This window comes from Acartia tonsa, chromosome 7, assembly GCF_053477335.1.
Source record: "Acartia tonsa isolate MP-2025a chromosome 7, ASM5347733v1, whole genome shotgun sequence".
Classification (NCBI taxonomy): Eukaryota; Metazoa; Arthropoda; class Copepoda; order Calanoida; family Acartiidae; genus Acartia; species Acartia tonsa.
Genome location: NC_137266.1, coordinates 3,837,563 through 3,865,216, shown reverse-complemented (window position 1 = coordinate 3,865,216; position 27,654 = coordinate 3,837,563). Strand labels below are relative to the sequence as shown.

The 27,654-nt window shown below is 33.3% G+C and overlaps 2 protein-coding genes across 2 annotated transcripts in view; both read left to right on the top strand.

Moving 5' to 3' along the window:
• LOC145324688 (very long chain fatty acid elongase AAEL008004-like) overlaps positions 1-27,654 on the top strand; it is a 199,798-nt gene that overhangs the window by 80,063 nt on the left and 92,081 nt on the right. The window lies entirely within an intron of this gene.
• Positions 472-15,333, top strand: LOC145324678 (putative imidazolonepropionase). The gene is made up of 21 exons (XM_080167269.1): positions 472-693; positions 1,823-1,884; positions 2,995-3,066; positions 3,671-3,737; positions 4,582-4,635; positions 5,264-5,316; positions 5,506-5,552; positions 6,569-6,610; positions 7,172-7,217; positions 7,854-7,915; positions 8,607-8,682; positions 9,299-9,354; positions 10,140-10,244; positions 11,026-11,116; positions 11,829-11,908; positions 12,394-12,427; positions 12,916-12,994; positions 13,396-13,411; positions 13,943-14,036; positions 14,475-14,533; positions 15,000-15,333. Exons 1-21 carry the CDS (start codon positions 663-665, stop codon positions 15,055-15,057), a joined length of 1,284 nt encoding a protein of 427 aa, XP_080023395.1. The 5' UTR covers positions 472-662; the 3' UTR covers positions 15,058-15,333.

Sequence of the window (27,654 nt, the reverse complement as noted above, 5' to 3'; positions counted from 1 at the left end):
CTATCTATCTATCTATCTATCTATCTATCTATCTATCTATCTATTTATCTATCTATCTATCTACCTATCTATCTATCTATCTATCTATCTATCTATCTATCTATCTATCTACCTATCTCTCTATCTATCTATCTATCTATCTTTCTTTCTTTCTTTCTTTCTATCTAATCTATCTATATATCTAATCTATCTATATATCTTTCTATCTATCTATCTATCTATCTATCTATCTATCTATCTATCTATCTATCTATCTATCTATCTATCTATCTATCTATCTATCTATCTATCTATCTATCTATCTATCTATCTATCTATCTATCTATCTATCTATCTATCTATCTATCTATCTATCTATCCACTATCTATCTATCTATCTATTTATCTATCTATCTATCTATCTATCTATCTATCTATCTATCTATCTATTTATCTATCTATCTATCTATTCTTCCGAATATATCGCTATCTATCTATCTTTATTTAACTCTCTTTAATTATCTCTATTGCATGCTATTATCATTTTGGCTACTTGCTATTTACTCACTTTTGTGTTGTCATTAGAAACTTAAAAATCAACTTTTAGTATGTGTGTGTGCTTTTAGTTTCACATAGGATTCCAACATTTATATATTGAAGAATTTTTGGATTGTGTAATCAAAATGGTTTTAAAAACAGTGGTTATTAATATAGGTAAGTGTTTTTAAATGCAAAGCGTTTCTATAATTAGGGTCGGTCCGTACGTACGTCTGTAACGGTTAGCTCTTTTCTTAAATTTAGACATGATAAAATTTCATCTTATTAATCTGATTTTTGTAATCTGTAATCTTAATTGTGTTAAATTTTCTTAGAGGAATTGTGACTTTCAGGCTGTTATCAAAAACATATTTTTGTATTTTTTTAAAATGATACCTACTGTTGCTATGTCAGGCGCGTGTCATTGGAGGAATTTCACGAACACTGTCATGTACAGTTAGGACTTTCAGACAAAAGCTGATGAAATCAAGGGCTAGGTTGTCTTCAAGGTGTTACTTTTCTTTATACCCTGGGTGTTTTGGCTAAATTCTCCCTTTGATTATCTATGGCTGTTGGACCTGATTTCATATAAAGGTAATGTGTTGATATTTTGATATAATCTGCTTTACTTAATAAAAATATGGGAATACTCTTCAGTACTTGGATCATGGTTAGTATATTAGTAATGCCTAAATTTCCTTTGTGATTTTATTGGTTGTTATTAAACATAAATACTTTAATTTCATTTAGATTTTTCAGCTGACCAATCAATCTATACCCATTAGCTTACTTTGTCAGTTTGTCTTTTGAAAACTATTTTTTTTAACATTTTTACTATACTTGTTGCTATTTGGGCATGCTCTGCTTTACTTGATATAATATGTAAATGGTTTTTTTTACTTGGTTCTATTAGTAATGCTTAGTAGGCACCAATTTTTTGTGATTTTCTTGCTTGCTGTTAAAGTTAGATGGCTCAATTATGTTTGGAAGATCCAACTAATAATCACTTATCTAACTTTGACCGTTTGTCTTTCTAAATAGTACTCTTTTATTTTATTTGTTATGTTTTGCTACACTTGTTGCAACTCTGCTTTGCTTGATGCAATATTGACATGCATTGCTTCACTAGATGCTCAATAACATGCTTTTCTTTACTTGATCCACCTAGACTGTTTAAGTATTAAATGTGTTATGACTTAAAATTCGTAAATGTTTATTTGTCTTTTTTCAATTTTCATTGATTTTGTCATCCTTGTGTTTTGAATATTAAGAATGTTTGCTTTTGACTTTGAGATAATATTTTTAGGTCAACTTGTAAGAGTGACTGATAAAGAGTTTCTAGCCGGGCCTGATATGAACAATATTCAGGTAAAAACAGGGATATTAAGGGATAGGACGATGAATTAACAATCAATATTGTCCAAAATTGAAAATTTAATGAAAAGTTTGTATTTTGTTACATCATACAACCCAATCATTTAATTTTATGACAATATATTAAAATCGCCAATTCCATTTATATGGAAACCTTTTGTTTAAATGTCGTTGTGTTTGTGTCCCAAACAAAATCCAAATTTTACGTTGAGAATAAAGTTACCGAATAGAGAGGGACAAGACTTATATAGCTGTATCTCTATCGAGCCCTGACCCCATATTTTAATGTCATTGGTTCTCAAGATTTGTCAGCTTGCATTTTAAAAACAACGCCCAAACAATGGCAAAAACAAGGATGACAAAATCCATAAAAGCGAAGCTCTGAAACGATAGGACAAACGAACATAAACACTTGTATAGTGTTAGAACTGAATAATCAGAAAATAAATGTATAAAAACCGAACGAAGCAAAATTGTAAGTAAATCGGCTGTAAAAACTGCTTAATTACAGGATATTGTTTAGGAACATACATACATTTTTAGGACTTGATTATAGAGATGCTTCGCTTGAAACAATGTACTTTGTTGTCCTAGGAATCAGTATTCCAAAACTCAGACCAATCAAATAATTTTATCACATTAAAATTTGATGTTAAAAAAGTTAAAAAGCGACATGTTTAAAATGGACGTAGGGACTTTCTGGTAAGGATTATAGAGTTGCTTCGCTTTCTAACTCGTACCTAACTGTTATAGGAATCAGCATGCATCGATAGGACAATTTTAGCATGCCTAAATTAACGAAAAGAGCTATCCGTTATGTACGGACGGACAGGTAGTATATATATAATCTAGATACATACTCTCTAAATCAGCCAACAGTAAAACAGTAAAGGAACAATACAGCCATATTATTGGATGGAAAGTGTACAGATTTTGTTAGAGTACAGCTAGCTTTTGAGAAATTATATAATTCAAACAATGTTGTCGCTCATATTATTAGAACGAAACGTGTATAACAAAAATAAACAAAGTTGTTTGACGAATTTTAGGTTTAGTTTTACCATCTAAATCTACTATATCTATTTATCTTATAAATTTGTTTAGGTCGAGAATGGATTATTTGCGCTAGCTATTGATGAACTAGGAAAAATTAAATACATTGAAACTCAAGCTAAGGTGAGAGTGGTAGACAAATAGAAAATGATTGATAGATAACCCGCGACATACATAGTTAGAGCAGGCGAAATGCCTTGCTCCATAAAAAAGAACTCATTATCATGTACGTGAAGGACTTCTCAGACAAAGGTCGTGCAATCAAAGGGTATATAGATAGATATATAAATGAATAATTGGTATATAAAAATGAACTATATAGATAGACCAAGATGGATAGATTAATCAATTTCAGATATAAAAAGTGGAATAGATAGATAATATAATAAAAGTAGGTTAAATAGATAGACACATATAGATTAATAAATAGTAGATATATAAAAGTGGATAAGATATCGATAGACAACAGGTACAATCTATAGTAATAAAGATAGAGTTATTAATAATTCAAATAGTATTATGCTTCGCCCCTAGCATAAAAGCGCTCTCTACTTGAAGGCTGAGTGGTTTAGAAATAGCCTAAAACCACCCCTTATATAGGACTTTTTAAAAATTGGATACTTTTAACTAAACTATACATGATTTTACAGTATATCTGAGAACCTGTTCTAATCCAGCAGTTGTCAAACTGTTTCGAAGCATACTGAATAATTCTTATTTATTTTAGATCAACAATAATGCCGATGTTAGAGCTTTTCTGAAAGAAAACCCTGATGGAATTATAGATGCAAAGGGTATTCGTTTTTTTTTTCATAGAAGTCCAAAAGGGGGAAGGGTTATTTATCCCCCTTTAACTTTGAAACCTGTCATTTCAACCCGTTAACTTAAAAAAACAAAAACAATTACCCTCTTCAAACCTTTCAACCACCTCAGAAAAAGCTTGAACGTCCCTGTTGTTTCTAGTAGTGGTGCTACTCTGTAATAAGTGTTTGTCGTCTGTCCATTAATTATATAAATTTTTCTGCTCTATCAGGGAAGAATAATCTGATAGATAAATACCAAATTTTGTCAAAAATTATCCATGTGACGTCATAAAAATGTGGGATCATCAAACTCTTTTATAGGGGTTTTTCTTTCCCACTTCTCTTCTCATTTCCCCCTTAATTTTTTGGCTAATATTTGACACAATTCGGTCTTTGTCCTTTGATACCCAATGATTTTTAAACGCGATCTCTCTTTCATTAACTCAAAAATTCTAGTTAAATTTTGATATTTTTTTTACAACAATGAGGTGACAAAAACTCCACCAACAATAATTTGAATAGGGACTATTTTGTTCTTTAGAATTTGGGAATGGGTTGTACATCAATTTTTTGACGCTTATCCAATACAATCACTTGTTTATTGTAGAATTCAAAAAACTTTATAATACGCGACGATAATTTAGACAATATAATTTTCCAAAGCAAAATTAATTGGCATGTGTGACTGGCGTTATAAAAATACATCTACTATCCTTTCCTTTTTTAGGGGTTTTCTTTCCCACTTCTTCTCTAATCTCCTCTTATTAGAAATATTTTTATGACGTCATACATGACACTTTCCATCGCTTTTTTATTGTGCCAATATTTGATCTAGGAGGAGCAGTGTTGCCAGGTCTGGTAGATGGACACACACATCCAGTATGGGCAGGTCAGCATTTTCAAATATTTTTGCAGGGCTTGGCAGCCGCAGCACAATTCAGCAGTGCGTTTATTTATAAGCATCGAGAACCAAACAGCCAATTTGACCCGCATTAAGTCACAACCATTCTAAGCATTGTCAGCCGGTAGCTGTGTTTAGGGCCCTAGGAAAATGGGGATAGATGTCACTTCTTTTTGCCTACCTATTCTATTGACGTCATAGTAGAGAGAAACAGAAAAGGAAGGGAGAAAAAAACCTCCTAGAAAAGGGTTTGGGATATAGGGTATTTCCTGACGTCAATAGAATAGGTCAAAAGCAGTGACATCTATCACCATATTGCTAAGCTGCAGCCATATTCTTAGATTATTGTCCATTGTCTTAACCCTTTGATTCTTTTCCCAGCAAAGCTTCGAAACATATTAATTTCCGCTGGATTAGAACCTGTTCTCATTGATACTTAAAATAATGTATAACATCGCATTGCAAACAATTTTCAACAAATATTTAAATAAAAAGGATTAAATTCATACCAGTTTTGTTATACCGGTCCTTAGTCCCCTCGGGGTTAACAAAACTGGTTTTAATCTTATATTTTTCATTTTAACATCTGCGGAAAACTATTCATTTTTGTTTCCAGGTGATAGGGTGCATGAGTTTGCTTTGAAGCTTTCTGGGGCTTCTTACATGAAGGTAATCAGGGTATTAAAGTAACAGGATGTCTGTCTGTAGCTTAAGATCTTGCTAACAGCTGGACCGATATGGTTTTCTTTTTGCTTTTTAATCTTTTATCCTAATTCCTTTTTCTTTATTTAATTAAGACACAAAAACAAAATTTGATAAACATACAAAAATAAACTTTTATAAAATTCCTACTTTTAGGTGCATAAAGCTGGAGGGGGGATAAACTTTACTGTTGAAAAGACAAGGTAACAAATATTAGATTTTTATTCCATACTTATCACTAGTGACTTCGCCCTAGCCTTTAGGGGATTAGAATTTAGTTCAAAACAACCTCAAGATTTATATCACTTTGCCTTTCAGGCAAAATCATAATTAACTTATACATAATAGTTATGCTGGTACTCAAATTTTTATAAATGATGGCACAAAAACTTTCTCAATAATTGATTAGATGGTTCAAAAAATAGTGCCTTAACATTTCAACCAATAATTTAAATCTTTAGAAAGGTTAATCTTGTTTATCATCATTAGGAATGTACAATGTTTAATCAATTTTCTCAATTAATAATAATAAACATCACGTATTATACTTTTGTAGAGTATATTTGCTTTTTTAAAGAGATAGATGGATACAATTTATGCTCTGAAAGAAATTCTGAATGCTTTAAATGGGGGGAGTAAATGAAATATCTAGACTATAAAGAAAGATATTTAAATTTATTCCAGAAACTTTTATGTAAAGATTTCTTACAATATTCTGGTTTTAAATCTACTTACTATTTACGCAGGGACTTTAAGGGATAAGAAAAAGTGGTGAAAAACAACATGTCCCTGTTATATATTAGAATCATTGGTTGAACAGTTTATACACCTCTAATTCAGAACTAACCAATCAAAATATAACAAGGCTCTTAAGTAAAAGATTATGATTATGCAGTTATAAAACTTTGGGGGCCAGTTTAATTTACAGTCCAATGTCCTTTCATTCACTGATATTTCCTGCTTTTCATAAATTTAGGACAAACTAGAATAGTTTTTCTTCTAGTTCTATCCATTTGAGTTTTAGAAGATTCTTGATTTTGATTCATCATTGTTTTCAAATGATGTTATTATTACTGATATTGGGCTATAATTTATCATTTTTCTTAGGCTAGTCGAAAAGTAAGGATTTGCAAAGGGCTATTTAAGACCTTAAATTCTAGGATTTGGTCATTTGGATACCCCAAAAAATTATGAATGTTTATTTCTGTTTATTTTGTAGGCAGGCGTCTGAATATGATCTTTTACAACTGTTGATTCCAAGGTGACTAATTTTTTTATCATTTTAAATGTAAGCAAATATGTTAAGGTATATGGTAAAAAATTGCCGAATTCAACTATTTGAACAAAATAAAAATAAAGGATGTTAGCTCCGTGTGCATTGTTTTATAAAGCATAGAGTGTATGGCTAAAGAAAATTCCCAGTTTTATTCGCGCTTGTATGTGATCTGCGCTATTACTGTACATTATTAAGCATGGCTAATCTAGATTATTTTTAGTTTTTCTTCGCTGCGGTTTAGCCGCTACCAGCCTTTAAAGTTATGATTTAAAAATTGTACATACAGCTGATCCAAACCATGTTTATTTAAACATTGAAGTAAAATAATAGAGGGGTCATGAGCTATATGTAAATCTGTCCACAAAGCGGGGACCCTGATCTGATTTTTCATGAGTCCTTTGAAATCATCTAATATCATACGAAATATAAACACTAAAAGAGAAGCGAAGAAAATTTTCTAGCAGACGAAAAGGGTCTCCACTTGGAGCCAGACAGTTGTCTGGATTATACATCTATACATACATTACAAATACATTTATTATATAGACTGGAAAGAATGATGAAATCTGGCACCACAACGGTAGAATGCAAGGTACCCATAGGAGCGAGGCTGCTCTGTAACTAAGATATGTCCATACGTCCGTCTGTATGTACCTTAGTCATAATAAAAAGTAATTATTTTAGTTTTGCTTTTCTAAGGTTTTCTAATAGTTTTTTTCTTTTTCGCGACAATTTAAAGTTAGTTTAAATCAAAGATATTCCCAACTTCCATTGCTGCCCTACTTATGGACATAATTAACCTTTTTACTGTTTGCTATTGAGCCCGGGGATAAGCGACAACTTTATAATAATAGGATTTATCTTAAAATATAGATTAGTAAGGTTTTTATGTCTGAAACTAAAGATTTTGATAACATCTAAACTGAGTTAGTTTCATTTTAGGACAGATTTATATCGGTTTTTGGGTAGTTTCAGGTTATTTTATTTTAAAGATTTAGGTCTTGAGGTTTATTCAATTTTTTTCCATCAAATACAAATAACCTAGATTCTAAGGCTGTTTCTGCAAGTCCTAACAAGTCCTTTTATATTTTAATATTCGTTCAAAACTAGCTATATAAAATTATAATAAAATAATGAGGCTTCAGTATGGCTTGTAACCGGTTCTAATCCAACGGATAATGATCGGTTTCGAAGCCATAGTGGAAATACATTAATATCTATTTGTTAGAGTGGATATGGGCTAAACACAGAGACAGAGCTAAAAATGCTAAGAGTTCTAGAGCTAGCCAGGTTTAACATTTTTAGTAGCCAAGGTATTCTATAATTCAAAATGTCCGTCTTTCCGTAAGTCTCAGCATAGGGGAAACGTGAATTTATCGTCTGATATTCAAGATAGAATTTACCATTGAGCTTCCAATATGTAATTTACTTGGTTCGCTGGATTGTTAGTCATGCTACAAGTTTTCGAGATTTGCTGTTGCTGTATAACTACGTCCGTTTATACGTACATGATTTTTTGGTGCTTATGATATGATGTCAACAAAGTTACATTAGATAAGGATTGGTGTTGACCAAGTAACACTAGTGTTCAAAGTTTTCCATCAATATTTTTAAACAAATGGAGTAATTTTGTTTGTTATATTTCGGACGGGGGGAGGGGGAGAACATTTCTAAATTTAAACCATCCCAAGGCTTAAAAAGAAAAACAGAATTAGCATTGAACCATATCAAGACCTTGCTTTATTATAAATGAGTTCAGAATTTGCGGGATCTTAACAGATAGACAATAAAATATGATTAAATTTATAATTGGACAGTGTCTTAAAAATCCGCCATGTGACGTTATTAAAATGAGAGGTTATCCATCTGTTTTTGGGGGGTTTTCTTTTCCTTTTCTCTTCTCATCTCCCTCGTTTTTATGACGTCACATGGCTGATTTTTGAGACACTTTGTCCAGTTACTTAAATTTGTTAATTTAAAGGAGAGAAGTGCCCATAGAAATTTCCAGCACTTTTTGTGGCGCCCATTCTGTTCCCAAAGGAATTTCAGCAGAAGAGGTATGCATAGAAGCTATGCTACTCTATAACTATGCTATTTACGTACGTTCGTTCCGTATTTTAGAATACTGAAAAGAAATTTATCTAGAATATATATGTGTGGATATATTGAAATGGGGAAATTTGTCGTTAATTTTGCTTAATTGACCTCATTTATTGTTCAGTTCGTTTATCCAGAATTAGGGAAGGGCATTGAATAATGGGGGTATCGTTATTTTAGCCAGCTGCAAGCGTCTCTTTATGAGAGTACATGAAAATCTGGTGTAACATCCAAGTAATGATATATCTATTTTAAAGTACTTTTTAAAAATATAATTACATTTTACCTACTTAATATCTCCAAAACGGAAATGACGTGCCTGCATAAATAGCCTAAACCCTGCCCTGGACCAATATACATTCCTCAAAATTGTGAAACTAGCCGTTTACAAGATCTTAACGGACATAGAGTTAGACAAACCTCCATTATTTCAGTTTTATAAAAAAAATCATTTAAAATCTATCTTTTTTTAAATTAAAATTTAATTTAAAATTTGTATTCTTGTATACTTCTTATCAAAAACTTAAAATTAACTTGATATCAAATAATTGAAATTAAAATTTTATTAATATTTAGGCAACAAAAGACGTCATAGAAAATCAACTTCCTGCCGTTATCAAAGCAAATAAAAAGTAATAATTTTTAATTATTTCATTTTAAAATCAAATCATATTTTTGTAATTCGGTTTTATAAAAAAAGTAAAAGGATGTGTGTTTGTTTGTTTGTAATGAAATATCTCGATAATCGCTAGAATGTTTCTCCTTTATATTAAATCTTATTATTAGTCCCATGAAGGTTTATAACTATTTTAAAGAGGGTATCGCTGCCCCTTTAAAAGATCCTAAACCTTTAAAAAACCTTTTTCGGGTCATGTGAAGGAAATGAAGTTTCGGGTTTCGTCATATCTTAACAGTATATAGCCTTCCTCCTATTTCTAGCATAAATCTAACCCTGCGGGGCAATCACCTAACCTGACCAAAAATAACCTTTTAAAAGCTACCATGAAAATACGATGAAACCCGCAACTTTGTTTCCTTCACATGAACCCCATTTTCTTTTTAAAACTAAAATAGAATGTGAGGGGTCGACTCCCCACCCCCTCCATAACCTTAAGTGCCCTTGGAGGCTATTAGGGCCATTGTCGCATAATTTAAGTAAAACACTAGAAGGGGAAGGGGTTAAATTACTGTATGTCCCCATCATGATGACCTTGTGTCGACTTTCAATTGGGTCTTTGAAGATCAACCAAAAGTGTCATGAATATTAACACAGCAAAGAAGCAGAAAACAATTTGCTAGCAGACGAAAAATGTACTTGGAAAAGGGGGGGGGGAGGTTAATTAATTAATTATCTGTATATATGCACATTACAATATACATCTATAGATCTGCTGCCGCTAGTTTTCTTTTATTTTAGTAATGAGCTGAACGTGGAGAATATTGATGTATTCTGTGAGAAAGGAGTTTTTGAGCTGGAGGACTCCAAAAAGATTCTAGTTGCGGGACAAAATCATAATCTCAGGTATCTGTTGTTTTTTTTGCAGTATGGCTTCCAAATCGATTAAAATCCGTTGGATGAGATTCGGTTCTCAGCCATACTGATAAATCATGTACAGCATTGTATTACAGTCAATTTTCCACGAATATTAAAAAAATCACAAAATGAATACAAGGCCTTCGACATTTCATGGCTGACATAACTGGTTTTCATCTTGCAAATTTTCATTTTAATGTTCGCGGGAAGTTGTCTATAATGTTTTCTGTGAAAAAGACGTTTTTGAGCTAGAGGACTCCAGAAAGATTCTAGCTGGGGGTCAAAATCATAATCTCAGTATCTGTTTTTTTTGCAGTACGACTCCCAATTCGCTTAATATCCGCTGGATTAGAACTGGTTCTCAGTCATACTGAAAAGTCATATATAGCTTTATTTGTATTACAACCAATTTTCTACGAATATTAAAATTCAAATCATAAATCAATACAAGGACTTCGACCTCTCAGAGCTAGCTGGTTTTAATCTTATTTTTTTTATTTAAATGTCCGCGGGAATATGTCTATCATACAAGGCAGTAATTATCAATCTTTGATAAATCTGTTTGTTTTTATTTTTCTCAGAGAGGAGAGAAACCTTGGACTGTATTTATTCTAGTGCCTAAAGTTACATAAACACTAAAATTATAAAAAAATAACATTGTTTGATCTTTTCCACCACTGAGTTTTAAAAAAAATTATATAATTTTGTTTTGAATAACTTGGTGTTTAAATAAATTATTTGTCTTATCCCTCAAGATCCCTGAATTTAGGTTGAATCTGCACGGGGACGAGTTGTATCCATTGGGGGGAGCTCAGATGGGAGCTAGACTAGGAGCTACAGCTATTTCTCATCTGGAAGAGGTATAGTAGGACCATAGTTGTATCCATATTGGGGGGAGCTCAGATGGGAGCTAGACTAGGAGCTACAGCTATTTCTCATCTGGAAGAGGTATAGTAGGACCATAGTTGTATCCATATTGGGGGGAGCTCAGATGGGAGCTAGACTAGGGGCTGCAGCTATTTCTCATCTGGAAGAGGTATAGTAGGACCATAGTTGTATCCATATTGGGGGGAGCTCAGATGGGAGCTAGACTAGGTGCTGCAGCTATTTCTCATCTTGAAGAGGTAAAGAAATATGTGATCTATACAACAGAAATATTACATTATATCCATTAAAAAAATTAAAGGCATATTCCTTTGTATGACTTGTTAAACATTGTCCTCCCCCCCTCCCCCATTATATAGAAAACATTTTGGGGATATGTGTATTTTTTGGTTTGATTACAATAGATGTGGTTAGGTTAGGTTATATTTGTTAAGTGGCCCTGTAGAGTTAGGACTGTACATGTATATATCTTGAACTCGCGGGGGATTAGCTATTGGAATGAAAACTCTTTTCGATTTATTTTTTAAAAAGGGAAGGGTTTTTTGTTTTGTTTAAATAGCAGAAAAAAGAATAAAGTTTAACATAAAAGAAAGGATAGAAAGAAGAGAGAAGAACAGCCTCAAAAAATTATAGAGTAACTTCTCTACTAGAAATATGCGAGTAATAAATTTTTTTTATATTTTATAGATTGACGAAACAGGTATTACTGAGATGGCTAAATCTGGAAGTGTTGCTGTTATCCTTCCATCCACTGCTTATATTTTAAGGTAGCATTTTATTATTACTTGGTTGTAACATTAGATGTTTATGTACTCTAATAAAGTGATACTCGTAGCTGGCTAACATATGATAACCCCCATCTACCTCCTTTACACACTCCCCTCCCCTCCAACTGTATGAACGAACTGACCACTAAAGCAACCACAAACTTACCCCTGTATTCTATATCCATTGAGGTAACTATATTAGGGAGAGAGGGGACAGTTGACTGTTAATTATACTCTTAGCCATAGTTTTATAAAAAAAAGATAATTATAAGACTTCGCAGGACCTATGAAAAATAACATTGTATAGGAAAACCATATCTACTTTCGAGATCCTTCGGATTCTCACCTCCAATCTTCTTGTGCATCTGAATCCTAACTTCAGAGAATCAGGGCTACAGACATACATAGGCAGACAGACAGAAACAGACCTTGTTACATTTAAATTGTATAATCTGCTTATCTGATGTTTAATTTTTTTGTTTTAGATTGAAACACCCTCCTGTTAGAAGCATGATCGAGGTATAATAATTTTATATTTTAATTTTGAACTAGCCTTTTTAAAACCTGAGCTTGAATCCTTGGACGCGATGGCAAACTATTAAAAAGGAATAATCTCATTAAAGTCCTTAAATATATTCCTATACAAAATGTTAAAAATTTGATACGTTGTTAAATTTAATTGTTTGCTCGCCTATCAATTACCTCATACGGCAAATTTCTCCTATTTATTCAAAACACACGGGGTATTTGATAAACAGACAATAAACTCTTCAATTACACGACCTTTGTCTAAAAGATTTAACCAAAACTTTGCATGGAAATAAGTTGTTCCTATTTTGGCCCAGGAATGGTTTGAGCTGGTTAGATGTGCAGCTACCGTAAGAACAGGATATGCCCACTAGGGGCTAGCAAACCTGGTTTTAATCTTATAGTTTTCATTTTAATATCAGCGTAAAGCTGTCTATAATACGATGCTATACATGAATAATCTTTGTTTTCATATTTAGAAAGGAGTGATTGTTGGCCTGGGAACAGATTTCAACCCCAACGCTCACTGCCTGTCTATGCCTACCATCATGCATCTAGGAATATACAGTCATTATTAGGACAAAAGGAATTAATCTAGAAGCGAAGCTACTCTTTATCTTAACTGTGTTCTTTAAAATAAGTTTAGAATAAGTTTCAAATAAGAATGGTTTATTCATAGAATAAGGACTTTTCTACTTTGGATTTAGTTTTTAGGGGAGGCGGATGTCGATCCTCCACTTATTTTTTTTTAGTTTTTAAGCAACAAGTAAAATAAAATAGTGGGATTTGGGAGCTAGGGGTAATTTTTTTGGAGGGTTGATTATCCTCCTCAAAAATAGCAATGGACCTTTCCTAGACCTTTAAGAATATACACACAGACAGACAGTTACACAGACATCCTTTCATTTTTTTACAGGATAATTCTTTGAAATTAATTAATGACTGTATATTGTTTTCAGCATGTGTGAATTTGAAGTAAGTATTTCATTTTCATAATAAATACTTTTAGTAGCGAAGCTACTCTTTAATAAACTTTATCTGTCCATCAGTCTGTCAGTCCGTAACTATATGAGTAACTCTATTTGTATTTGTAAAGCTTCTCTATACCAATGAGCATCCATTAAATAATTTAGCAAATCAAATATTTTCTTTACTTAACAATGACATGTATTTTGTACGTTTTGATATCAATAAAGTGCTATATATCTTCCATAAACTTACATATTTTTTAAATTAAGGATAGATAAGAGATGATACAAATGACAAAAAATCACGAAACCTTGTAAATTATATTATCTAAATAAATGTGAAAATAATATGGGATAGGGGAAAAATAGTCGTCAATTTAGGCTGCTAACATGTACATCACTTTATGGTCAGTACTTTCAGTCAGGAGGGGGAAGGGATGGAGTAAAGGGGATGGTCGGGAATCGTAATTTCACTTTATTAGAGTACATAATTATGTGATGTAAGATCCAAGTAATAATAAATACATTACTATTATAGGATGAGTTTGGCTGAGGCTCTAGCCGCTGCTACTATTAACTCTGCTCACAGCCTTGGAAGGGGAGCTACACATGGATCCATACAGGAAAATAAGGTAGTAAACTATACTTTGTTGTACATTATCTTATCCCTTAAGATCCATGGAAACAATAGCTGAGCCGAACATTGTTTTTAATCGAATTTTAAGTTAAGTTAAAACATCGATAATATTAAATGATTTTAATAGTTGTTCTCATATTACATCGGGGATAACCAAAAAAGACCTTTTTAATGCATATTTTAGATTCTCTTAGATACAAAAATTTTCAAAATTGAAAAAAATCTAAGTGGATAACGCCCATATATCGTATCGTGATATAAATACTTTTTCACGAATGATAAAATAAAGATCATAAAACAAATACCAATTTAGCTAATCCAAGATTTCGGTTCCTCAGGTCTAACTAAACTGGAAAATTTTTGTTTCACCATCCGCGGAAAGCTGTCTATAATACGATATGCAATAAATAACTAAAATTGTATTTATTTATAGTTTGGAGACCTGATTGTGTTGAAAGAGAAGAAATGGGAACATCTTATCTATCAATTAGGAATATATGACTTATAATTTTAAGCCATACTGAAAAACCATGCATCGTATTGTATTACACATTATAGAGAAAGATTAATTGAAAACTAAATCCATCCAATACTAGAATTGTATGTCTGTCTGAAGATTTAGAACTTGCTAACCGTGTTAATTATATGTTTCTCATTTACAGTGAAGCTTCTTATAGGTCCAGAAAAGGTTTATGATATTTTTTAGAGGGGAACCTCTACCCTCTCAAGAAAAAGTAGTAAGTTTTCTTATGGGATTTTGCATTCTCTATCTTAGGGAAACTTCATAAAGGACTCATGATGGTTTTAGGCCATTTCATTTAAAAACATATTATAGTCTAGGGTTGGTTTCAGGTTAATTTTCCTTTCTCACTCTCTGTTAAAATACAGAGTCTTTAAAGTTAGGGTTGAAGCAGCTAGTAAAGTTTAAGAATAAAAAGTCATATAAAATGTTATCAGGGGATAACAATATTATCAGATATGTTATGAAGAAAGGAGACATTGTTTATAGTGGTTAAAATAAAGATTTTATATTCAAAAGGTGCTTTTCCTCAAAGTGCTTAGTCGAGCATAGAAACCTACTAATTTCAAAAATAGATTGAAAAAAGGGAGGGGGATGGTAGTTTTTTGTTTGTTTATTATTTTAGGTTAGGTTAATTTAAAATAAGAAAAGTGTTTAGTGCTCGGTGGGTAATTTTAGGGAAAGAACCTTATATGATTATTAAAAGACTAATTTTAAATATGTATTGATATAAATAGCTTTTGATTCTAAATAAATACTAATAACTATATAAGATTTTTTTGGTTTTGATAGTCAAGCTACTATACAATCATCTTATTTGTCTGTTTGTAAATTTACAGGGAAAATAGTTTTTTGTTGTAATCAAATTATACAAAAATAGTCTTCTTACAAGGCTTGTATTCTTAAAGGGTGATTGTAACGTAACTCTGCGGTAAGAGCTAGTCATTAAGGACAGAAAAAGTCCAACTAAATGCATAATGTTAAGTTTCATGTATGTATGTTATTACAATATTGACAACATCCTTAAAAGCAAGGCTTAGCTATTAATAATTATAGAAATACTACGCTTCCCGAATCGTATCAAACTGTTATAGGAATCACCAAGTTTGATATCAATTGGCTTTTATAACATGCCTAAACTCTAAAGTAACGAAAAGTGCAAACCGTTACGGAAAAACGGATCGAGCCTAACTATAGAATATACCCTTTCTTGTCAAAAAAAGAAAAAAACGTTTTTGTAAAATAATGGTAAATGCACTTTTGCATAATAAACTGTATTTCAATACTATAAGTCTTAATATTTAAAAGGGGATTATAGAAGAATTTTTAGATAAAAAAATGAGCCAAAATTTATTTTTAAAAGCGAAGCTTTTCTTTAAATACGTAGCGGATAGCTTTTAAAACTTTGAAATTTCAAACTTTGTATAATGATTCCTATGACAGTTAGGTACGATTTAGAAACCGCAGTAACTCTATAGGCTTTACTAGAAAGTCCGTACAATTATTAAAAACTTTCCGATCTTTAACTTTTTTGACAACAAATTTTTGTTTCATATAACTATCCTGTTCGTCGTTTTTTGTAATAATGATTGCAAGTATAATAAGGTACAATAATACAAGCGATACAAATCTAACATAATGGCAAACAAACTGTGCAGGCCATTGGATAAAAACTTATTTTGCGCATTTGCTGCTGCCTTTATCCATATAACAAGCGAGGCTTTTCTACTGTTAGGATCAGTTCGTCTGTCTGTATCAGAAAGAACTCGTTTATTTAGAAATGGTAGAATTGACCAATTTTTTTAAAAAACTTTATATGTTGATATCTAGAGAAGGAAGGCCCAATTTAAAAAGTACTTGTATTCTAAACTTAATTATTTTTGAAACATACATTTTATATTATCTTTAAAATACTAGGCGACTATTACCAATATATGCTTCGCTATAAATGTTATTATTCCGTGTTCTACTATATTGCACACACTAAAATATTTTCATTGTTACCATTAATCGATATATCATTACCTGGACATTGCACCAGATTTTCGTGTACTCTCATAAAGTAATAATCACAAATGGCTAAAATAACCATACCCCCTCCACTCCATCCAGCACTTCCCTCCTACTGTATGAACTGAACATTAAATGAGGTCCATATTAGCATCCTAACTTAACGACAAATATATCCACGAATTATATATCAATTTCTCCATTGAATAGTTAAATTATTCAAGAATATAATAAACTTTATTCAATGATAGTCAGAATTAAGCATATGTATTTCAATATCTTGGAATATTTGATATCAAAAAGCGAAAGGTTTCAATTTTCAGGTTGTTCGTCCTTCATTATTTAGGCATGTTATAATAGTCCAATCTGTTTAAAACTTTACATAACAATTCACGAAAAAGTTAAAAAAGATTATGTATGAAAACCTGATGTAAATATTTGTTTCTTTGACTTAAATTCACATTTTATTGTTTCCTATTGTATAGAAATGGTAAGGTTTTGTGAATCTTAAGATCTCGACAACTAATAAACCGATTGGATTCTCTATTTTAGGTAAGCTTCACATAGGTCTTCTAGAGGGTTTAGACTATTCTATTAACAGATTTACGTCTTGGGTTGTTTTTTTTAGCTATTTTTTTTTTATCTTTCTCTGCATCTTGAAAACAGATTTTGTAGATAATAGTGCGTAGTCGGTAGTAATATATTTTGTATAAGATTCTTCCTATTAATATTAATATTTATATCTACTAGCGGCTTCGCCCCTAGCCTCTTGGGGCTTTGCCCCATGAGGTATAATTACATCTTCTATTACTTACCCAGCAGAACGGATCGCAAATTTTTGCACCTACCCTGCAGGAAAACATTTTCTCGATTAAATAACGAAATCGCAAAATTCATAAAAAAAAAGAAAAAAGAAATAGCGATTAAATACAGGGAGTAAGGGAGGGGACAATGGGCAATTAATTCAATATAAGAGTTATCAAAGAAAGGGCATGAAATCCAGTTTAATCCAATAAATTTGTAGGAAATTATAAAGGGATTGTTAGTTGAATAATAGATTTCCATAGCGTCATGTAAAGTGAAATCACAACTTGTTTTTGATGAAATATATTGAGGTTTTTTGGTGTGATTTTTATATTAAAAGATTATTGGACCCGGCCAGCTGCTAGCAAGAATATGACTGCCCCTTTTTATTCTGTTTATTCCCCCCCCACCTCCCTTCTCACTTCTCCCCGTCTGCTACAATCCAAACTAACACAACGAGTGTTTATTTCCCTTCCCCCCACTTCCCTTATTTCTTCTCCCCGTCTGCAATATTTAAAACATACATAACGAGTAGCGGCATTCTATGCGCAAGTCCCCAAACTCAGTCAGAAACTGCTAAATTCTTGCACATTCCCTTTAAGCCAGTCCCCAAAGTCTGAGACTCCTAAAATTTGAATATTCGATCCATTGTCCCCTCCCTTACTCCCTGGATTAAATAACAAATTTGCAAAATTCATAAAAAAAATGGAAGGGGGATTTTTTGTTTTTGGAGGAGGTTGGGGGTGTCCCACCCCCCAAGAAAATAGCTTAAACCCACCGCAGGACCAATAGGAATATACTCTGAAGAGTAGAATCCGATTGGTTCAGTGGTTACCGAGATCTTAAGCTTCAGACGGACGGACGGACAGACGGACAGACAGACATACATCAAGCTACTTTGTATTATAGATATCTATTCATCTATATATGTTATAAGTAGTTAGTGGTAGAAGCCACTTATATATCTGCCTATTAATATGACTATCTATCTATCTATCTATATATCACTATATCTATCCCTCTTTCTATCTAAACATCTATGTATCTATCTATTATATCCTGTTATAAGTTTATAAGTAGTTAGTGGTTGAAGTCACTTATCTATCTGCCTATTAATATGACTATCTATCTATCTATCTATTTATCAAATCTATCTATCACTCAAGCCATCCCAACATCTTATTATCTATCTATCCTATCCTGTTGTAAGTTTTAGTTGTAGAAGCCACTTATATATATGCCCACTAATATCTAATATATATCAATCTATCTATCCCACTATCTAACTAAACATCTATTCATCTATCTATGATATCCTGTTATAAGTTTATAAGTAGTTAGTGATAGAAGCCACTTATCCAAACCTTATTGTTTGCAGGGTGGGGGGGGGGGGACTCTTAAGAGGTTGCTTCCTAAGAAAAATAATATGATTATTATAACAGCACAATTTTAGGCATTAATATAAGTGAAATACATTATATTTTAGACTCTGTTAATATTCTATATTTAAAGGGGTTTGATAAGGAAGGGAGGGGACATGGAAATGTATTCTTTTGATGAGGTAATTTCTTTTAATTTAGGATGTTGTACTTAAACTTATTGATCATTGTCTTATCTTTTAAGAGCCTGAGTAAGATTTTTACCATCTATAGAAAGTTGAATGATGTCTGTCCGTCCGTTTGTGCTTCTTTTAAGGTCTCGGTAACCACTCTTCAGGGAATATACCTACTGGTCCTGTAGTGGTTTTAGGCTATTTTCTTGGGGGGGTGGGACACCCCCAACCCCCACAAATATAAAACAATCCTCCTCCACCATTTTTTTTAAATTACCTCTTGGGGCAAAGTCCCTAGAGGCCAGGGGCGAAGCTGCTAGTTATTGAAAAAATCTTCCGTTAAACATTGGTTTACTAAATGGGCTGTGTAAAATTTTGGCTGTATTATAAAATTTTAGATTTGAGTATGTGCTTTTGATACTGAGTTGTTTCTTCTGTATAAGACAAATTAATTATGAATTACCAATTTTTTGTACTATTTATTTATTCGTAAAGCTGCTTTAAAATCTGAAATGTCTGTGTTTATTTATTTCTCATATAAACGTAACAGGATCTTTGTCTGTTTGTTTGTACCGAAGAATCTAGCTAACCGCTGAACAAATGTGGCTCTTGTTTGACATAGGTCCTAGGAAGGTTTGTAACTATTTTGAAGGAGGGTACCACCACCCTCCCCAGAAAAATCACTCTTAGAAAAAAATATCCTCCCAAAAAAACTAAAATCGAAAGTGGTGGTAGGTTGACTTTTCTCTACCCTCAAGTGCAACTAGAGGCCTCTAGGGGCCTAATTACTAGTGTCATATAAACCAATCAATTTAATCAAATATGGACAGTATGCTAAAGTTTGAAAATTACAATGAAATAAAAATTCAAACTTGTTTAGTACAAAATATTGGTTCTGTATAGTACAACTTCATTATGGTGTTAAATTCCCCATATAAAAAGAAAATCCTTTCCACACACACAAACCAGGGAGGAGTAGGACATTGGGCTGTTTACTACACTAGTCCCCAAAGTTTTATAATGTGTTTTCTTATCGTTAGCTTAACAACTTTGGGGACTTTAATTGAATTTTTATTGTATGGTTCATTTTGTTGAGTTTACAAACTTTTAAATCACTAATTGTAATCTACAGAAAGGATGATTTATGTTCTTCATTTGGGATGTACATTAATTTATCGGCCATTGTCTTATCCCTGTCAAACACACCTCTTGACAAATCTTATAACGTTATTGGTCCACAAAATCTAAATGTTCATACGATAATATTTATTATTTATCGCATCAAATTATAGACAAGTTTTAGCAGATATTAAAATTAAAAGATTAAAACCAGTTTTGTTAGACCTGATTATGATTTTGATTTTAATATATATATTGAAAATTTCAGTATGGTATAGAACCGATTCTAATCCAGAGGATATTAATTACAGGTTTTATTTGTCGTTGTTGCGCTACTTGTTGGCGCCTTTTTTCGTGTTATTGTGTGGACACTTTTCTATATTAATGAGTCATCAACCCCCCTTTTCAAATCAGTGGATTTTACGCAAAGGTGTGTCCAGGTAAGCCAACTAAAAAGTAAAAAATGAAATTGAATCCATACCTATACCTACTGCATCCCTAACTCTAAAGGGACTATAACTACAGTGTCATAAGCCAGCAGGGCTACTCTCTACCCTATTCAGCCTAACCTAGATTTATTATCATCATCATCGCCATTTATCTCTTCTTTCCAGAGCATAGGCCACGCACAATGGTTCTCCATTTATCTTTGAATTGGGCCTCAGTAGAGGCTTCACTGAAAGATGAAAAATTCTTCTTTCTCAGTTCCTCAAGGAATTACCTCCTCCAGGTTGTTTTTGGTCTGCCTGGTTTCCTTTTTCCTGTGAAGGGGTCCCAAGTCAAGGCTTGATTGGTTAAATCATCATGCCCTTTCCTTAGAGTGTGCCCCAACCATCTCCATTTTCTCTGTTTTATTGTCAGTTTGATGTCTGACATATCACTGCGCTCTAAAAGCTCAGCATTTGTGATCTTGTTTGGCCAAAAGATCTTGTGGATTCTCCTAAGACATTTGTTGACATATGTCTGTAGCTTGGAGACCACTGCTGTGTTTAGGAACCAAGTTTAGGCCCCATACAGCAAAACAGAGAGAACATTTGACTTAAAAAGTCTTAACTTGGTCTTTATGGAGATGTTGTTAGAATTCCAAATTTTGTTCAAGCTGGCAAAGGCTGTTCTAGATTTGTTAATTCTAGCTTTAACGTCTGTCAAAGTGCCTCCAACTTCATCAATTTTACTTCCAAGATACTCAAAGCAGTTAACATCCTCAAGAATTTGGTTTCCAATAGTTATTGGTTCTTGGGAGTTTGCATTTAATCTGAGTATTTTAGTTTTTGGAACATTTATTTCAAGTCCAACTTTCTTGGAAGTTTCAGCTATCATGTTAGTCCTTCTTTGCATTTGACTTCTATTGCTTGTTAACAAAGGAATATCATCAGCAAAGTCCAGATCTCCCAAATATTTGGGATTGCCAAATAACTGCCAGCGAATGCCATCATTGCTTTCACAGTTCTTCATGATCCAGTCAATGGCAAGGAGGAAAAGGAAAGGAGAGAGAAGGCATCCTTGTCTGACACCTGTTACAATCTCAAAAAAGGTTGATAGTTTACCTTTATACATAACATTTCCACCTCCTTTATGATAGATAGCTTTAATGATATTGATTATCTTTTCTGGAATGCCATAGTGTCGGCAGATTTTCCAGAGAGATTTCCTGTCTAAAGAATTAAATGCTTTTTTTGTAATCAATAAAGTTTACAAAAAGCTCAGAGTTCCATTCCTTGGATTGCTCTATGATGATTCTTAGAGAGGTTATCTGATCAATTGTGGAACGGTTTGGTCTAAATCCAGCCTGATTAGGTCTTAGCTTTTCATTAACCTTCTTCTTTATTCTATTAAGAAGAATCTTACTAAGGATACGGCCAGGTACTGAAAGAAGCATTATCCCTCTGTAGTTTCCACATTGGGTCAAGTCTCCTTTTTTGGCCAGTATTTAGATATGTCCATTTTTCCAGTCCTCTGGGCATAACTCATCATTCCATATCTTAGTGATCAAAGGTAAGAATGCCTCAGCAGATGTGTCTAGATCTGCTTTCATGACCTCAGCTGGGATGTTATCAGGTCCAGCGGCCTTGTTATTTTTCAAACTTTTAATGGCCTCTTTGATTTCCAATAGATTTGGCACTCGACAGTCAATGTCAAGTGCATCTGGGGTGGAATCTCAGTTTCTTCCTCTGGAACTGGAAGATTCAGCAGTTCAGTGAAATGCTCTGCCCATCTATTTAGAATATCCTCATCAGTTTTAAGGAGTGAACCATCCTTGTCCCTGATGTGCGATCTTGATTTGTGTACTTTACCTGCAATGCTCTTAGTAATCTCATAGGCATCTTTCATTCTATTTTGATTAGCAGCATTTTCTGCTTGCAAGGCAAGTGTTCTTTTTTGTCTGACACTTTTTTGGATTTCCCTGCTGAGCCTCTTATACAGGTCTTTATCTTCTGGAGAGTTTCTAGAGAGTGTCTTTTGTCTTACATTTCTTCTTTGATCCATGAGATCAATGGATCTTTGAGTGATCCACGGCTTTTGGTTAGCCTTTTTGAAACCTAATTTATCTTGGCTAGTATCATTATAAACTTTTTTGATACCTTGCCAAATATCTTCTACTCCATCTTCCTCTTGAAGAGTCAGCAACTCAAATCTATTCTTTAGAGTGAGCTTAAACTCTTGTAACTTTTCAGAGTTTTGGGGGGTTGTTAAATTATATTTCTTCCGGGGGTTAGGCTTTGTGTCCTGCTTTTTAAATCTAAGCCGAACTTTAGAAGATAGAAGATAATGGGTGCTTGCTTACATGTGAAGACCGGAGCACCGAAAACCCCCCCCCCCCGCTTAGTTTTGACAAAAATCAAAAATAAGGGGGGGGTAGTTTTTTAACCCCCCGCTTAGTTTTGACAAAAATCAAAAATAAATTAAAACCTTTTACTGGCCAAAGTCAATAAATAAGGAAATTATGCCCCAAAACATGAATATCCCTGTAATAAGGTTTCCCCTCTGGTATACTGGATTTTCTTGATTTACCTCACTCAACTTTCTGGCGTGTTGTACAGTGAAAAAACTACCCCCCCCTTATTTTTGATTTTCTTCAAAATTAAGGGGGGGGTTAAGTCTTTGCCTTGCTGAGCACTTTGCCTCCTTGCCGTTTTCCAGACATTAAAAAACTACCCCCCCCTTATTTTTGATTTTTGTCAAAACTAAGCGGGGGGGGGGGGTTTTCGGTGCTCCAGTCTACCACATGTAAGCAAGTACCAGATAATGGTCTGAATTAACATCAGGTCCTCTTTCAACCCTGACATCAAGGAGAGAACCTTTAAAGCGTCTAGATATACATATGTGGTCTATCTGGTTAAAGGTTATTTGATCTGGTGATCTCCAGGTGGCAGTATGAATCTTTTTGTGTTTAAAGATGGTTCCACCAATGACATTTTTGTTTTCAGTACAAAAACTTACAAGTCTATCACCATTGTCATTTTCCTTGCCATTATTTAAGCCTAGGCCATATCTGCCCATGACTTCTTCTAAATTCTCATTATTACTCCCCACTTGAGCATTGAAATCTCCTAGGAGCATGGTCAGATCCTTTTCTTTATGACCATTTTTAAATACAGGGTCAAGCTGGTCATAAAATTCGTTTTTAACCTCTGTATCTGCTTGTTCTGTAGGAGCATATTATAAGAAGGATTAATTCTTTGCTCGACTAGGCCATGCAGGAAGGGGTCATTGGGTGCTTCTTACTCAAGTATCTAATATTTTATGATAATTTTTTTGTTATTTGTTGACTTTTATTGCATTTTAATGGGTTGGTTCATCAAAAACAACAAATTGTAGTCTACCTAAATGGCAATTATGTGTATCATCAATTCATCAGCCATTGTCATAACCCCTTAGATTTTTGCGATTAGGCCCTTTTATGGAAACCACTGTTCTGTATGAAAACTTTTTATACGACACTTATTTTCATCACCTCTTTCTTCCTTCCTTTCAATGTTCCTGAAAAGTTTTTCTCTGGCATTAAGGGATAATTAAGTTTGCAATAATTGTTCCACAAAAATATTTTGGAAGAGTTATGTCCAAAGTACCTACTCGAGCACAGAACACCCATTTTATATTAATTGAATATAGCAGGAGTGAGTTGTTTTTTGTTAATTTCTTTAGGAAAGGTTAGGTTAGGTTTGATTTGGTACAGGGTAGCCCCGCTGTATGATATCCAGAGCCCCCTTAGTATTAAACAAAAATATTAAAATCCCCCCACCACCCCCCATATTTTTTTTTTTTTAATTAATGATAATTTCTGTGGGATAACTACATCCATTAAAGCGAAGCTCAACAAATAAGAAATAACACAAACGCGCAATTAAAACCATTAGAATGTCGGTGCTTTTTTAACCCTTACAGATTGGGGGGGGGGGGGGGTCATATTGACCCCCCCCTCTAGTTTTTTCAATGTCATTTTTTTTGTAGGTAAGATAGAGAGTTGTGACTTCATGACTTTTTAAGTTTAGTAATTACACGTCGGCAAGAATTGGTCTTATAAGGATATCTGGTCTGTGTCGGTCGTGGCGTCCGGTCAAAGTCGGTTAGGTGGCACTAAATTTAGAAAAAATTCTAAATAAATCTTAATTTCTTCATTATGACTTTTGTGTCTAAGATAGAGACCTAAATTTTTTTTTTGGTGAATACTGGGATATCAATGAACATCTGAGAATAGTGGTGTTATGACCGTTTGACCGTTTGACCGCTTCCTGACCGATTTTATGACCGATTTTTTGTCCGGCTTTTACTGTAAACTTACATCATGTATATAGTGGCTTCTATTACAGCTAGAGACCTAAAATTTTTTGTGGTACATCCTTGAGCAATAATGAACTTCCGTGAGTAGTAAGGTCATGACCGTTTGACCACTCCTTGACCAATTTTTGACCGATTTTCTATTTCCTACCTGTAATTTTGCTGTTTTTAGGCTGCCAGCTGCCGAATTTCAAAACAGCTCTAGACCAACCAAATATTTTATGTAGTCTTTTATTGTGATCAGAAACAGATAAAAATATTAATTGGCGCCGCCAACCGCCGTTTTACCGCCGTAACCGCCGAAAATGGCGGTTTCCGTTATTTGCCGTTTTTCGGCGATGGTCAGAAAAAGTAATTTTTTTGTTATAAAAAATAAAAGTTCGTCCTAAAATTTGGTGATCCTAGCTTTAAAATTGGCCGCTCTACAGCTGTTTTAATATTTAGCGGCTGGCCGCTAAAAAGCGGCTAAGGAGCGGTCTGACTGCTATGACTAGAAAAAGCAATTTTCTCTAAAAATACACATGAACCACCAGAAAAAAAATTTATGTCTCTAACTGTAACAGGAGCCGAGATAGAGGGGGGGGTCAATATGACCCCCCCCCCCCCCGATCTATTAAGGTGGGAATTGGGGCCCGAGCTGTAAGGGTTAATATGGCAGAATGTACAGAATGTTGGAATAAATATAACTTTTATAGAGTTGCTACGCTCCATATAGTCTATTAAAGAAAACTGTTACAGGAATTGTCATAAAATGTTTTTAAAAGTGTTGGTTTCTAATCCAGTTAGGCTCTTTTAAGCTTTACTTAACCTAGTCTAACCTAACATAATAATGAAAAGTATGTTTATTCTTCTTCAAAGAGTTCATTTGAGAAAGCTCAAAGTGTCATGTTTGAAGTCAAAACAATACATCTATAAAGGAGGGATAAGAGGAGAAGTGTGAAAGGACCCCCATAAAAAAAAGATAGATTTTGATGAAGTCACACATGACTTTTTGAGCTTTTTCGCTTATTTGTGTGTCCTATTATAACAGAACTGATCTCAAGCTATGTCAAATGTAACAGCAGAACCTATTTCGCAATTTTATCTTTCCGTTTTTGCGTGAAAATTACCTGAAACCACTTACAGTGTCATTCACACCACCATCATTCCAGGGATCTCAAGGGATAAGACAATTGATGATAGACTAATGTATATCTCCAATGATAATATTCAAAGTTACCCCCTAGTTCTATTTATGCCTGAAGCAACTAATGAAGATTTAATGAAAACCCAAGTATTGAAGCCAACTAATGTCAGAATTTGGTTATACAACTTTGGATTCAATTTTGTTTTACAATTCAGTGTTCCCTTCCTCATTGCCATAAACCACATCTAGAGAATTTTTCATAGAGAAAATTATCCTTTTTCCTTATGGTATTTATATATTTATTTTTAAAAAAATACGCTTAGGAATCTTTAAAATAATGTTTTAATTTAAAATAGCTTTATTCCCAAAAAACTGATTTAATCCTATTCCTAAAAGGGGGACGAGGGAGCTTTAAAATTGTGATGTGAAATCACTGAGGGTTTAAGAAGCTTTCGACAATATATTGCTTGCAAAAAGGTGTACTTTAACTATGTTATATAGAAATATATTCGTTTGTCCTGCGGAGCTTCGATTTATTAGATGTTGTCATCCTTGTTAAAATCAAATTTAAGATAATTAAGTCGATCGGTCAATCATCCTTCCCCCCCCCCCTTCATAATACGACCCCCTACCCCCTCTAGTAGGAAGGAGATTAAAATAAAATCCGTACTACAGAAATAGATACAGGATTTATGTGGATATATTGACAGAAAAAAATTTGATTAGCATGCTAATATGATCCTCATTTATTGGTTAGTTTGTTCATCATGTAGGAGGAGTGGGGATAGGGTAAAGGGGGTTTATGAAAGGTATTGTTATTTTAGCCAGTTGTTAGCAACAGTTTATCAGAGTACGCGAAAATCTGGTGCAACATCCAAGTAATAATATATCGATTACTACAGATAAGATCTAAGTAGGCTGGTTTGAAAATGAAGTGTCACAGTAAAATTATCTTTTGTGAACCCGCATAATCTTATGTTACTGTAACTACTTTAGGAATTATATTTAATATACAGGTGTTGTATTTAATTGATTTTCAGGTGTCAATTTTCAAATTTTAGTTTATATTTTTGCCAATAGAGGACGCAAACACATCTTAAAATCTAAGTTTAATTGACAAGTTATAAAATATATGTATTTATATAGCATTCTTTAATATCTATTAATGAATTATTGTTTATTTTTTATGTAACTAAATCAATATAAGTCGCTAATCTATAAAAAAACATTGCAAAACTGCAGATGTTGTATTATTATATGTACACTTTGACACTAATTGGTTATCAGCGTTCCGTATTATAAAGTGTTAAGATAAAAGATTTTTGTAGTGTTTAATAAACATGCTACTTCCTAGGTCAGAGTTATTGAGTGCCTTCTCGCTGACATGTCTATTAAACCCTCAAGGTCATGTGAGGGTGGCGTTAAACCATTGTGTTTGGACATCTCTTAGGAAAATCTTTACTCTTTGGTAAATTCGTTCTATAATTTTCGCCGTTGAGTACAAAATTTAGATGTAAATGCTGCTTAACTTATTTACTTGCGGCTTCGCCCACTATAGGACTCTAGGAGCACTTAAGGATAGAGAGTTGAATCCCAAAACACATTTATTTGTTTTATAAATTGTTTTATGGCGAGGGGAATGGTCGCAAAATATTTATAAACCTTCCAGGGACCATTGAAAAGCTAGCCTGTTAAGGAGAATC